The 13959-nt window shown below is 44.4% G+C and overlaps 1 protein-coding gene across 10 annotated transcripts in view; it reads left to right on the forward strand.

The window, feature by feature from the left end:
- PLPP4 (phospholipid phosphatase 4) overlaps window positions 1-13959 on the forward strand; it is a 135911-nt gene that overhangs the window by 57399 nt on the left and 64553 nt on the right. For 4 of the 10 annotated variants that reach the window (XM_005566587.4, XM_065521492.1, XM_065521494.2 and 1 more), the window contains exons 3-5: window positions 2234-2324; window positions 7185-7248; window positions 9339-9463. The exons of 2 other annotated variants lie outside the window; for them this stretch is intronic. In XM_005566587.4, the coding sequence (XP_005566644.1) occupies window positions 2234-2324; window positions 7185-7248; window positions 9339-9463 (280 nt within the window). Of the gene's footprint in view, window positions 1-1515; window positions 1609-2233; window positions 2325-7184; window positions 7249-9338; window positions 9464-13959 lie in introns of all 10 variants that reach the window. 4 more of the 10 variants (XM_074000811.1, XM_074000813.1, XM_074000812.1 and 1 more) reach the window with 4 other exon arrangements.

The following is a 13959-nucleotide window of genomic DNA, read 5'->3' on the forward strand; positions in this document are numbered from 1 at the left end:
GGAAAGTCATCCCAACTCAAATTTTTTTCTAGGGTTTCATTATTGCCTAACCTTAGATTATACCAGCTGGGATTGTCTTGAAATATTTCCTTCAGAATCATGTTGTTCTCCTATATAAACGCTGAATTGGTGGTCATTACTGGGCCATCCCCTATTTGGTGAGTTGCTTTCTCCTATTTGGGAGCACATTGCCTGGTCTGTATGCAGTGCTTGAAGGGACAGAAAACAGAAAGGTAAGCTGGTGGGCTTCATGTTTGGATTTGGAGAAACAAGGACTTCTTTGGCCTTGACCATAACGTTGGACTTCAGTAAGTGGTGCTTCAGTTCTTGTTCTTTAAGCACTAAATGCGTGAATCAAAAGTCTAAGGCATAATTCTCAATCATCAGCATCAGTACCATTTGAGATACTGTTAAAAATATACATTTCTAGACCTGCTATATAAGCATGTTTGAGGAAATCAGTACTTTAACAAGCCATGTAGTTATTTAGGTGTGAGAGCTGCCCAATAACTTATGGCAACTTTCACAGACTTACTGGACCTCTTAACTCATGAGTGTTGCCCTTCTGAATAGCCCCCAAGGGAATCCTCTGCTTTCTCTGTAGCGGTTCTGAATCTCCTCTCATGCATCTGCCTTTAGCACCTGAATACCCTCCATGGTGGCAAGACTTGCTTATTTGACTTTTAAACCGTCTAAATCATTCAGGGCCACAGCTGAATTGTCAAACTGGTTACTACCACTTCTGATCAGAAATAAATGGTGACAGGTAAGGAGAGGGCTTTTTTCATGTCTCATACAAGTGGCGTCTGAAGACAGTTCCCAAAGGGGAGTCCCCAGGATGATTTGAACTCTAGCTGTCTGATTGTAGTAAGGATGTGGAGCATCTCAAATAATTTTGAAAGCCTGCATTCATTTGGGTGAATTCTGTTTTTACAAAAGAAGAGCTCCTGGTCAACATAGTGAAATCCCATCTCTGCTAAAAATACAAAAATGAGCTGGGCATGGTGGTGCACACCTGTAGTCCCAGCTACTCAAGAGGCTGAGGCAGGAGAATTGCTGGAACCCGGGAGGTGGAGGTTGCAGTGAGCGGAGATCATGCCAGTGCACTCCAGCCTGGTGACAGAGTGAGACTCCATCTCAAAAAATAAAAAATAAATTTAAAAAAGAAGAGCATCTTCCAGCCATGCCTTAGTCCCATCAGGAAGCCCCTCTCCAAAAAGTGACGGCTTGCTAGAGTGGAGAGGGAGATTTCCAGAATTATGAACACTATTGGTTAACAGTTACATCCCAGCCCTCCCACGACTGACTGGTAGGCCGATTCTGGATTTGTAAGATGTTCAGTCTCTTCTGATGTTGTTATCCTGAGATGTTATAGTCATAAGGAAGTAACATAAATACCTTTTATATGGTTGGTGGAATGTTGAAAAACAATTTACTAATTATGGAAAGCTGGAATAAAGACTCAATATGGGAAGGGAAACATTGTCCCCAAATCCTGGCCTCGCCCCTCTCCAGTTCTGTGTTCCCAGGCGCATCACCTAGTCCTCAAGCCTGGAGGAGGCAGTCACAGAGCTATCATGAGGATGTAAGAGTCTCCTGGACTTGATGGTAACTACCATGGTTTCCACTTCACAGTAGGTTTTGTAATGAGTGTTGGTTGCATCTGAATCCCACCAGTTTAACTCATTAAGTCTGAGTTGAGCATCTATGTGGAGGAAAGGGGATAGAGGAAGGGAAGAGGAGAGTCTTTATGCAAACAGACTAAACTCTGCTTTGCAGAAGAGATAAATATTCAACAAAAGAACACCAAAAAAGAATGAATTGATTGACTCGAAGTGAGTCCCAAATGCACTCGTGTTTCCAGAGAGATGGGAGTGGGAAGCCAAGGGTTCTTCACCCTTCCACAGAGGAGAGCATGAGGGGAATTACTGGCAAACATGATTCATTGTAATTATAGACTATTTTTTTCCATTTAAAAAGTCACTGCTTTAAACATGGCTCTCAGCAATTACAAATCAATTATAACCTACAATCAGATCTTCCATTTTTAAAGTCTGTGTAGTCTCTAAGCACAGACATACATCATCCTTTTTTTTTGTTTGTTTGAGGTCAGGAGTTCAGTAAGATTATTCAACTAGGGAGTCTAAATGAAGCTAACGGGAACTAATTATCAATCAGCCCTTCTGATAGCAAACTGATGTCCTCATAAGGGATTGTTTGTTATTTCTTCCAGGCAATTTCTTTCCTCACACCCCTGGCTGTTATTTGTGTGGTGAAAATTATCCGGCGAACAGACAAGACTGAAATTAAGGAAGCCTTCTTAGGTAGAGTATTCACAGTTCCTGCTTTAGGGAATGGGGCTGGCCTTAATTAGATGATCGCATTTAAGAAATCTCAGTTGCATCCAACTGATTTTTTCTTTTGGTCAAATTAAGCTGGGGAGGAATAACATAAAATAAAGATAAACTTTAAGCCCAAATAAGAGCCAGTGTGCAGTCCTAAATGGAGGATGGTCAGACGCCGCCCGCTGTCGCTGTCCGTTGTGCTGAATGCTCATAACACCCCGTACACACCAGAGAGCTGTGCTGCTCAGGCGCACACTCTGGGCAGCTCTTGGCAGTAGGCAAAGTAAATCTAAAACTTTGTTACCTCCGACTGTCCAGTCTCACATTTTTGGCTAATAGACCCACATTATGGGCAATTCAGAAATCAACAACAGACTCCTCAACCAAACACTGTTGGCTAGAGGCAATAATGGGCAAATGCGGGTGTAAAATAAAATAGATATTACAAACAAACTCTATAACTCATCTGAAGTTTGAAGACATTTTGGTAGTTAAGTGTTCACTATTATGTGAAGAGTGTTATGATCTTTGTCATTGATTATAACATCATTGTTATAAATTCTTCCCAAGCTAAGCCATGTCTGCAGGGCACAAGAGTTTGACGTTTCAGGATTAAATGTGTTTTTCTGGTCTTCATGTTAATCAAATCCTGAGTAAATGACGGCACCAAGAGATAGCCAAAACTACTTGGCTTGTTTAGCAAACAAAATAAACTAACCTGTAGCCAAGTTTTCAGCTTTTTGACCATGAGAAAAACCAAATCAGGTTGATTTTTTCTTTTTTTGACAGTCACCTAAAAGTTTACCCAAATCCTCAGCCTAAATTTTGTTTTTGGTGTGTTATATGGACTTACCATTCAATGGCACAGTAAGTCTGGAAAATGAGAGCCTTCACTTAAGGGTGTGTTTGTTAATTATTGGGCTTTGAGGAAATGAAAATGTAGCAAAATATGGTCCTCCCTTTTTCATGGTAAGGGAGTGAGTGTGAGAGCTGCATCTAGGGAGTGTGGGACAACAAGCAGCTCCTGCCCTAAAGCAGCACACAGAATGCTTCCTATATAACCAGGCTTCTGTTAGGCCCTATCTAGGTGAAAGGAACAGAATCCCTCTCAAATTAGCTCAAATAAATTAGGGGTTTAATTACAGGGCTCTGATAAGCAATCTCACAGACATCCAAGAAAAAAGGGGGAAAAGTTCAGAGGCACCTCACAGGGACTGGAATGGGGAACTGGGCCATCAGGAGGGGAGACCTCCCTCTTGGCTCATGACCACTGCAGTATGCCTTCCCTCTTCTCCTGACACTCCCAGCCTGATTCCTCTGCCTCGACTTTGTTTCTGCTGCCCCATGTCTCTGGTGTATGTGAGACTTGGGCTTGCAGTGGTGGTGGCTTCTGCCCCCAATCTGTCTGCTTGTTCAACTTTGATGCCCACCCACCAAGCTTCACTGTGTTTCTTGGTCCAGACTTCCTGGACAGAGTCTCTGTACTTCCTAGATAGAGTCAGCTCATTTCTCCAGCCTGGCCACAAAAACTGTGAGTCCCTGACCAGCCTGTCGATGCCCTCCCTCAGGTCAGGTGTGTACCGCAGGCTGCCCTTGTATGGCTTGGCCTTTTGGTCACAGGTTTCAGTCTCCTCAGCTGAGGTGGGAAAAGGTCACATTCTCCAAGGACGCAGGTAGGTGTCCATTCACACATGGCTTGAGTGGCCAGGCAGTGTTTGGATGGATATCACCCTAGTCTCCAAAAAGTACTGTTGGGAGCCCTCTCAGTTCACTTGGAAATCCCTTTAGTTCATACTTTATTCTAGTAGCTCCCCTGGCATGGACTCTCAAGATAAGTGGCTGTGGGTAAGAACTGTCTTTCGTGGTTGTGGTTCTCACTGACGGCTGGCTTTTGGAGTAGGGCTGCTGTCATAGCAGTAAGTAGCTCACAGTTGCCTTCTCCAGACTTTTCATTCTGAACGAAATCTCCCTTAGGGTGACATTTCAAAACTGAACATCATACTCTGTCTGCTATATGTTAACAGAGAAGGTGGAATTATTGGATGTTCTGTTTGCCTAAATAAATGACAGCCTGCCCTATAAAAATGATGAACAGCCTCCCATTGTGTGTAGAGGTTTGTGTTTTTATTTATTTATTTATTTTTTAATTGCTACTTTTAGGAAGCCTTGGAAGTAGGGGGTGGAGGTGGGTGATCTTTAAAAGCCAAGGATAGAAAAGTGGGTGTAGATTTTCCAGTGTTGTCTGGAATTCAGGACTCTATCAACCAGGAGGTTTAGTTCTCAGTGCTCTTCTTTACTCAGATGTCTTCAGCAGACTTTAACCCAGGCTTCCAAACCTGGATCCCAAGTGCTGCCCTCATCTCCAGGTAAACAGTGGCCATGTCTGTGCATCTGGCATTGGTTGAGAGGAGTGAGGTTTGCCCCATGCAGCATTGGGCTTTTAGGAATTCAGGCTGCAAAACAGTCAGGTCTGTATACTCTAGGAACCCTGTTATAAAAGCACAATAGTACTGATTTCCTACAGCAACGAAAGTAACAACAAAAGCCCTCTAATCCCCTGGAATGCTTATAACCAGTAGTGTCCTGAGTACAGGCTGCTTACAAGCCAACTCACGGGACACGTTGCTTTGAAATTTTTTATCAGATGCAGTATGGTTTGTCTTTTTGACTCTTCTCTCAAACCCACAGTGCTGTGGGATGCTGTAAAAACAGAACAGCCTTTATGACCAGACCCACTGGGTTATTGTTAATGAACAAGCATTCCTGATGGGGGCCATTTATTTTCCTGTTTGTCCAGCCTTTTATGGGTCTGATCCCAGCACAGCTTTCTCTCTAGTATCAGTGAGGGGCTCCTGCATTGATTCCCAGAGGGTTGTGCTATTCTGATAAAAATATTAAACAGTTTAGGTTCCTGCTATAATGCTGAAATGACCGTGTTAAATATCATCACCAGCTTCCTACCTTTCTGCTTCCTTCAGGTGTTTGGATCAGACAGGAAAATTGCCAATTGTTGGTGGTTATAACACATCCATACATTTTCCAGCTTAGCTACTTCAGACTTTTTAAAGAACGGCTCTGTGCTGTGATAAGCCCACCAGGCTCAGAGGCTGGGGAAGTGATCCATGTGGCTGTGTATGAAGTTCACCAAGATCTATGTGGGGCGATAGGGAATTGGCCAGGGATGCTTGTTCCCAGAGAGGCCATGCTAGGACCAGGATGAGAATGAGTCCAGCCCCACTGGGAAAACACAGCAGTGAGCCTGGCAGGCCAGCCCTAACAGAGAAAAGACCACAGTAATTTCCCAGCAATCTCACAACCTGTTAATTATCAGGGTTTGTGGAGAGAACATGGCAAAGATATTCTAGGGAATTTTTTCTCCCCTCTTGGAGAGAGGCCTCTCCACAGTGCTCTGAGCTTGCCAGAGAGAAGGGGAGCTGGCATTTGAGGAAGGAAGGGTCTATGTGTTCAGAATGCAGTCAGTGGATCTTTCCAAGTTCCCTTATATTCAGTTCCAATTTCTGCACCCCCATTTCATGCTCCGTGTTTTAATGGCAGTGCTGTGCTGCTGATTCACGCTCTGCCCTCCAAGTCTGTGGCCTGTCCCTCCTTTCTGCCACACTCGGATATGGCCAGTTGCCCCCATCTCACACGTAGGTGATTTGTTTCCCTTTGACAAAGATGTTCATTTGAATGTGTCCCTCCCATTCTCTCTGCTTCAGATGACTTGTTAAAAACAGGTGGGTTGTGTTCCCATCTCTGTGGCTCATGCTCTTAGTGGTACTGGCCATTCCACAGTACTTTCTGCTCATAGAACAACATATTTGTCTCTCTCGATGGGCCGTGAATTGCCCTAGGCAGCTCCTTCCCGAAAATGCCCCCATTCACTGCTAAATTCTTATATAAATCTCAGCTAGTATTGAACAGTTAATATTTGCCGAAGGGAAATGGTAGCTCACATGCTTTATTATTCAACAAAGCAGTGGAATGGGGCATCAATGGGTTTTTATTGCTTCTGTGAGGCATTTGACCTTCTATCACATTGATGGTGATGACTCTGCCTTTTATGCACTCTCAATAAACCACAGGAGAGAGGTGCAAGATCTTTGCAGTGAAAGCTCTGTGACTCATGTTACCTGCCACCTTCGGGACAATCTGTGCTGCGTCTGGCAAAGTCTTCCCAAACTGTTTAGAGAAAGTCCCTGTGCTCTGTATGATCAAATAATGTGTCCCAGAAGTTCTTGCTGTTTTAGATGGCAAAAAGCACCGCCTGGGCAGACCTTCTCCAAAGCCAGTGAGGCTTTTGGACTCTGCACCTTTGCAGAAACAGTGATTTGTTTGATAATAAATGGACAGCTGTCAGCCGGTGATGGGTCAATAATGAGATAATTGCCGAGTGGGGACGTCCTTTTCTGCAGTAGGATTCCAGCAGCTGCTCTGATTAGAATTATGTCTGAGAAGGTTGCCAGGAGGAAATAAAAAAAGTTATGTTTCTTGCTACCAGTAAAAGAAATTCTACATGCTGTGGTATTAAATCTGTTCATATCAGGCCAGAAAATGATGGATGAGCTCCTCTGTGATTGTGAAAATTTCAGTCAAGGCGGAGAGATAAATTTCATGACACAGGGGCCTAGAATTTTATGAGTCACTCTCCAAAGTCCTGGCGTAATTATATTTTGCTCTAGCAACCCAAACGTATCTCTGTTTTCAAAGTATTCATGCCTGTTTCTATGGTCATTAAATAGTATTATAATGTAACAGTGATGATGATGATAATGATGATGATGATTTTGATTTGAGAGCCAGCTTGCTATTTTTCTGTCTGTTGGTTTTGTTTTGTAGCGGTGTCCTTGGCTCTTGCTTTGAATGGAGTCTGCACAAACACTATTAAATTAATAGTGGGAAGGTAAGTTCCAAGAAGAATGAAATGGTGACTTAGACTATGAAGGTCATCTGTATAGGAAGCTGGGCCAGCAGACACTGGATGGGACAGATTTGAGCTCATCTAGCTCTCCCTTAAACCGTCCTTCTGAGCTTTCCATCCTTAGCACAGATCTTTCCTTTGAATTACGAACTCACTATTTTAGAAAGCAGGAGATCACTAGCAAGGAAATGCCCACTGACCATACTTTCTTGTGGGACAAAGCTCACTGCTGGCGTTTCCAGTTCCTTCCACTGCCAGCCCAAGGCCTCCCCTGACACCCTCTCACTTGTCAGTTTTGGTCTCTAATAAATAAGTAGGATTTCTTACCTATCATTCTCTTCAGGATGAGACATATGGATTGGCATCTGAGCCTGGGCTTACGGCACATTTCTCTTACTGCCCCTGAGAAATGATTTCTGTTTTCCATTTATCTTTCCTTCTCTTCTGACTACTCTGGTGAAGAGCTGGTCTCTGCAGACATGAGCCGTCAAAATATCTGAATACAAGACCTAACTAACTCTAGCTGGCTGTTGGCCTGGGACACACTAGATCCCCTCTCAGAACATTAGTATTTATTTTATCTACTGGATGCAGGCCAGGGACTGAGGGGGCAGGAAATAGATAAAAATCAGGCAGTACGTGGCCTGTTGCTGCTGTATTCCCTTAACTTTGTGTGCTTAGAGCTACCACAGTGCCCTGACCAGTGCTCACTGTCAGGCCTCGGCCCTCTGAGGTTCTGGTGCATTAGGTGGACATCCATACTTGGAGAAACGCTGGCTGAGTACTGGAGAGACAGAACCCCAGCTGTTCTGGTAGACTGCTTAGGCCCTACCTGAGTTGCAGAACTGAAGGACCAGCGATCAGGACTGTGACTTGGAGTGCTCAGAAAGCAGGTGCTGTGTTTCTAACATTAGCTAAGCTTCACCCATGGTAGGTGCCCAGCGAATATTAGTTGGGTATGAATGTGAGGTGATAGGCCATCACCTACCTGTGTAAGGACCCTCATTCGAGTGAGGCAGTAAAGCATGCGGTGAAGTATGTTGGCACAAAGATCCAGGCACTGGTGTTCAGAGCTCGTCTTTGCCACTTACTGGATATGTGTGACCTTGAGCAATGAAGAGCCTTCATTTTTGCACGTGTGAAATACAGACAGCCCCAGGCTCTGCCTCAGGGTTCTCCTAAGGATTATATGGCACAATGGGTGTGTGGACCTTAGCACTGTGTCTGAAGCCCAGTAAGCACTCAGGACTTCCTTCAGCTGTGATTGCTGCAGGAGGCTCGACTTCAGGCCCAGGGCCACCCCTATGTAGAGGTCTCTTTCCCATGTCCTAGACCAGAGAGGCCAACCTGGGGCACTGTGTCTTCTGCATCATGGAGCTGAATATTTAAGGTCTCTCAGTAAGGCCGGGTGAGGCCTGCCATTTCAGGAAGGGCAAGTGGCCACCCAAATTCAGGATATATGGACACGAGGCGCCTGGAGTCTTGGATCCCAGAGGCAGCCTCTGAAATAGATCAAGCAGTAGAGCGGTAGATAAATAGGATTACTTATTTATCATTCTCTTCAGGATGAGACCTATGGATTGGCATTTGAGCAATCCATGCCAATATCCAACAATAGAGCGGTAGATCAAGACAGGAAGTAACTTTTAGTCTACGGGTGGCATGAAGCCTTCCTTTTCACACCTGTCAAACAAGGAGCTTAAGCCAGAGGACACTGCTTAGGTGCCTCCTGTACGTCATGTCACTTTATCCTTAGGACCTCAGCTTTGGGTCAGTATTGATTTCCCCCCTTCTACAGATGTGGAAACTGAAGCTGGGGGAGACCAAGTGACCTTCCCAAGGTCATAAAGCGAGTAAGTGGTACGTGGGAGCGCCAACTCAGATTTTTCTGACACCAAAGCCTGAGCTTTTCCTCAAATGCCTGTGTCTAGAGGATTCTGTGGGGAGCTCCAGTGTTGACGGCCAAGGGGGCTGAGGAAGGAGCTAGGGGCAGTGGGGAGTTGGGGGTTCAGCTTGGGGTCATTTGTGATGGCAACATTTTATATTGAAAATGTCCATGGTGTCTTTTGTAGACCTCGCCCCGATTTCTTTTACCGCTGCTTTCCAGATGGAGTGATGAACTCGGAAATGCACTGCACAGGTGACCCCGATCTGGTGTCCGAGGGCCGCAAAAGCTTCCCCAGCATCCATTCCTCCTGTAAGTTCATGGCTGGGATGCTCTTAGTGCCCCCAGTCATGTTTCCTGCTCACTGTCTTTGGGAATTTAGGTGCAGAGCAAAGCACTTGTATGTGAATGTCAAGCGCAGTTCATTTTTCTTCACTGTACGGCGTTTGGCTTAGAAACAAGATTATTCAACAGGAAGTAATAAGCCTGGAATGAGGCTCTGGAGCTTATAAAACATTGTATGTGTTGCTTTCATGAGCTTGGCAGAGCGTAACATGTGATGCTTTATCCCTGCACAGTACGATTCAGGACAAGGGAATTCTCCATGCTCCCTGGGACCCTCCATTGTTTAGGTCATTGTTCCCTCTAGTTTATTTCTTCAATTGAGGTGTTGCGCATGTGTGTACACAAATATATAGCACATATGTATACATATATAGACATACATATGTACATGCATATACATATACATCTCCCCATACCTCCAGTTTATAGTCTGACTATAGATGTGTGAACACCTTAAAACAAAGACTTGGCCGGGCGCGGTGGCTCAAGCCTGTAATCCCAGCACTTTGGGAGGCCGAGACGGGCGGATCACGAGGTCAGGAGAACGAGACCATCCTGGCTAACACGGTGAAACCCCGTCTCTACTAAAAAATACAAAAAACTAGCCGGGCGAGGTGGCGGGCGCCTGTAGTCCCAGCTACTTGGGAGGCTGAGGCAGGAGAATGGCGGGAACCCGGGAGGCAGAGCTTGCAGTGAGCTGAGATCCGGCCACAGCACTCCAGCCTGGGCAACAGAGCGAGACTCCGTCTCAAAAAAAAAAAAAAAAAAAAAACAACAAAAAAAACCCAAAGACTTAATACTGTGAATCAGAAGCAGTGCAATGTAGCTGAAAAGGACACAGGTCTTTGAAGTCTAACAAACCCTGGCTCTGCCAGGTATTAGCTGGGGGACTTCACCTCCCTATGCCTCAGTTCGTGCTATAACATGGGAATAAGAATGCCTCCTTTATGGGTTGGAATGAGGATTAAAATAAGTGGTGATGATCCCTCTCATTTCTGGAGCAGCAGCTCTGCCAAAATGGTAACATAAATTATCTTATTTAATCCATGCAGTATATGTAAAGCACTTAGTATTGTGACTTTCAATAAACAGTAGTTATCTACGTGATTGTTGATGATCAGAGCTGAAGTTTCCTGAGCATTCTGGCTCATGTCATCATCCATCCGTCAGTTCATATTGCATGACTCAGGTGCCAGGCACTGTGCCAGGCATGGGGGATGCAAGGATAAATAAGATGCCGCTCATGTCCTGGGGAGTGCCCAGGTAGTGAGAGATGGTGTATTTAAATTGATGATTCCTGGGATAATTGGAGAACTATGGTCACAAGTGACCATCTTGAATATGACAGGCTCTTCTCATGATGCCAAGTCCTTAATTCTCCCACAAGTCTGATTATTATTTACCTTTAGCAAGCCTGCTATTTTAGCCTCTTTTTTTCCCTAAATACCCGAGACACATCCTACTAATGGCTGAATCAAGAAATAACTGAACGCTGTTTCCTGGAGAGTGGCTGTTGGACATGTTGCTCAAAGCCGTTGAAAACTAGGGCCTGTCAACCACACATTAGCTGGGGGCAGACACTCTAAATGAATCACTGTCAACTTGCACAACAACCTACCAGGTGAGGGATTGTCTCAGTTTCACACACAAGGGCACTGAGGATCAAGCAGGCTTGGTAACTTGTCGAAGGACACCAGCTCTGACAGGAATATCTGTAGGTACCAGCTGGAGGAATTCCTGCTGTCTTGGGACTTTCAATGATCAAATACAACAAAGCATTTACAGTCCATGTTTATTTAAGTCAATAACTAATTTTCTTCTCTAGTTTGTTGGAAACTGTGGTGAGTTGAGTAGTTGCCTCCAAAAAGATACGTTTAAGTCCCAGCCCCTGGAACATGTGAGTGTGACCTTATCTGAAAAAAGGGTCTTGTTTGATAACACTACGACCCTGTAGACTGGAAATTTGCTAAGAGAGTAGATTTCAGGTGCTGTCATCACAAAAAAAAATAAACCATGTGATGAGATGGATATGGTAACTTGTTTGACTGTCGTAATCCTTTCGCTATGTATATTTTTATTTGAAAGAATGAACACTGATTTACATGCCAAAAAAGAAAAAGGAAAAGGAAAAGGATCTTGGCACATGCAATTAAGTTCAGATCTCGAGATGAGATCATTTTGGATTTAGGGTGAGCCCTAAGCCCAGTGGCAGGTGTCCTTATAAAAGAAAGGCTCAGCCAGGTGCAGTGGCTCATGCCTGTAATCCCAGCACTTTGGGAAGCCAAGGCGGGCAGATCACGAGGTCAGGAAATCAAGACCATCCTGGCCAACATGGTGAAACCCATCTCTACTAAAAACACATACACACAAATTAGCTGGGCTTGGTGTGCATGCCTGTAATCCCAGCTACTCAGGAGGCTGAGGCAGGAGAACAGCTTGAACCAGGGGGTCAGAGGTTGATCCAAGATCGTGCCAGTGCACTCCAGCCTGGCAACAGAGTGAGACTCCGTCTCAAAAAAAAAAAAAAAAAAAAAAATAAGGCTCAGGGTTCTTGTAGGCTCCAGCCATTCCTATGACTTAAGGCAGAACACCCATTTGGAGTTGCTTCCTGCCTCAATATGGTTTTTTCTCTATGAAGTCCCATTTTAAGTGATCACCTGTTTTGGAGGACTTGTAGTTACCAGCTGGAGGAATTCCTGCTGTATTGAGTTACTGTCTCCTTGTTTCCAGGGAGTCCCATGCTGGCATTGTTTAGAGGTACCTGGAATAGTATTCACCTGGGATCAGCTCCCATCTGCTCTCCATCTGTCTCCTGGTAGAGTCATTGAAGTTCTCTTAGCTTTTTTCTTCCTTTGTTCTCTTCTCCTTTCCTTCTCTTCCTTCTTTCATTCCTCCCTTCTCCCTCCTGTCACTTTCTGTCCTCCCAAAGACTTGGTGCTGAATCTTAAGGGGCTTCAGAAAGTAAAAGCACCCAAGAAGTGAAACTCTAAGAAAAACCTTAATATTGGCTTTTAGAATGGTTGGTGGGGGACTGTAGCACAATTTACTGTCTACTGTTGCATTTGAACTTGGGAACGAAATAGCTGTCATGTGAATCTCTCAAGCTGTCAGGCTACTGGACCTCGGAGATTAGAAGCTGGGCCCCACAAAAATGTTGATTTTAGATGCACATCCTCCCTTCCAACCACCAGGAAGCATTTTCTGACATGGCTGGCTTTCGGCTGCGTTGTCAAATGCGTGGCTGACGTCTGATCGGTGCTAGACCAGCTTTTTGGCAGAGGCAATTAGATCCTTTGCTTATGATGCTACTTAAAATGTTACACACTTTTACTCCTTGGCAGACACAGAATTCTACCTAGCCTCTAGGCTTTGATGGTGGTATTTTCGTTTATTTTCTCATTTTTTTTAAAAAAATGACAGGTTAGTGATTGTCTTGGAGGGAGTGCCATATCCACTTAAAAAAACCACCAGTGCTGTTTTCTGGATTTCTTAGTAGCTAATAGGAAGCCTAGTAGTTGATGTGACTGCATCTCAGAGGGGGTGACCTAAGTGGACTCCCATTTTGATATAAACACTCTTTTTTTTTCCTTAAGAAATCAATTTCGTAGGCTGGACTTGAGTGGCTGGGCAGGGGAGTTCTGGACTGAGGGATCGCCTAAGACTAATTCTCCATGCTAGGTAGACGTGGGTTTTGCTTCTGCTGTGTTTGCAGATAATTGGCGGCTGGAATGGAGTCCGTGTCCTCATATCGTCCTTAGAACAGTTGGTTTTCTTTGAACTTAAGAACAAACATTGATTTCTTTTGGAAACAAAGGATCTTGTTCTTAATCTACCATAAGCAGCCAAACAACGCTTGTCTGAAGGGCTTATGTGTCAAACTCTCAGCAAACAGCAGTTCCCCATGGCAGCATTCTTATGGGGCTTGCTCTGTAAGGCAGCCTAAGCCACCCTTGATTGGAAAAGCAGAGACCACAGTTTCAAAGAGCAAGTGATTTTCATCCAACCTAAAAGAAGCTTAGGCTTAAAAGTGGAGAAAGGCAGTGTACCTTCCCATAGTTCTTAAAGCAGGGATATTCTGAAAAGAGAATTTGTCTCTCAGAGCATAATCTCGATTTTTGATTGAGTATTGATTCAACTTCCAGAGAGAGGATAGATTTAAGAGAGAAAAATAGAAAAACCAAATTATTAATGCTACGTCGAGGTATTAAGAAACTTCTTTCCTGTGAAGATGGTGGGAATAAATAAAGCATTATTTATTTATTATTATTATTACCTCGTCCAGGTGTCAGCGAATGACAGCATGCGGACCAAGTCCAGTGGCTGCTGGTTTTCATAGGTAGAGTTTTACGGGAACACAGAGATGCCTGTTCGTTTCCATGTTGTCTATGGCCTCTCTCACTTTACAATGGCCATGCTGAGGAGTCGCGGAAGAGAAACATGGTCCACAAAACTGAAAATATGTA

Source organism: Macaca fascicularis, chromosome 9 (genome assembly GCF_037993035.2).
Source record: "Macaca fascicularis isolate 582-1 chromosome 9, T2T-MFA8v1.1".
Lineage (NCBI taxonomy): Eukaryota > Metazoa > Chordata > Mammalia > Primates > Cercopithecidae > Macaca > Macaca fascicularis.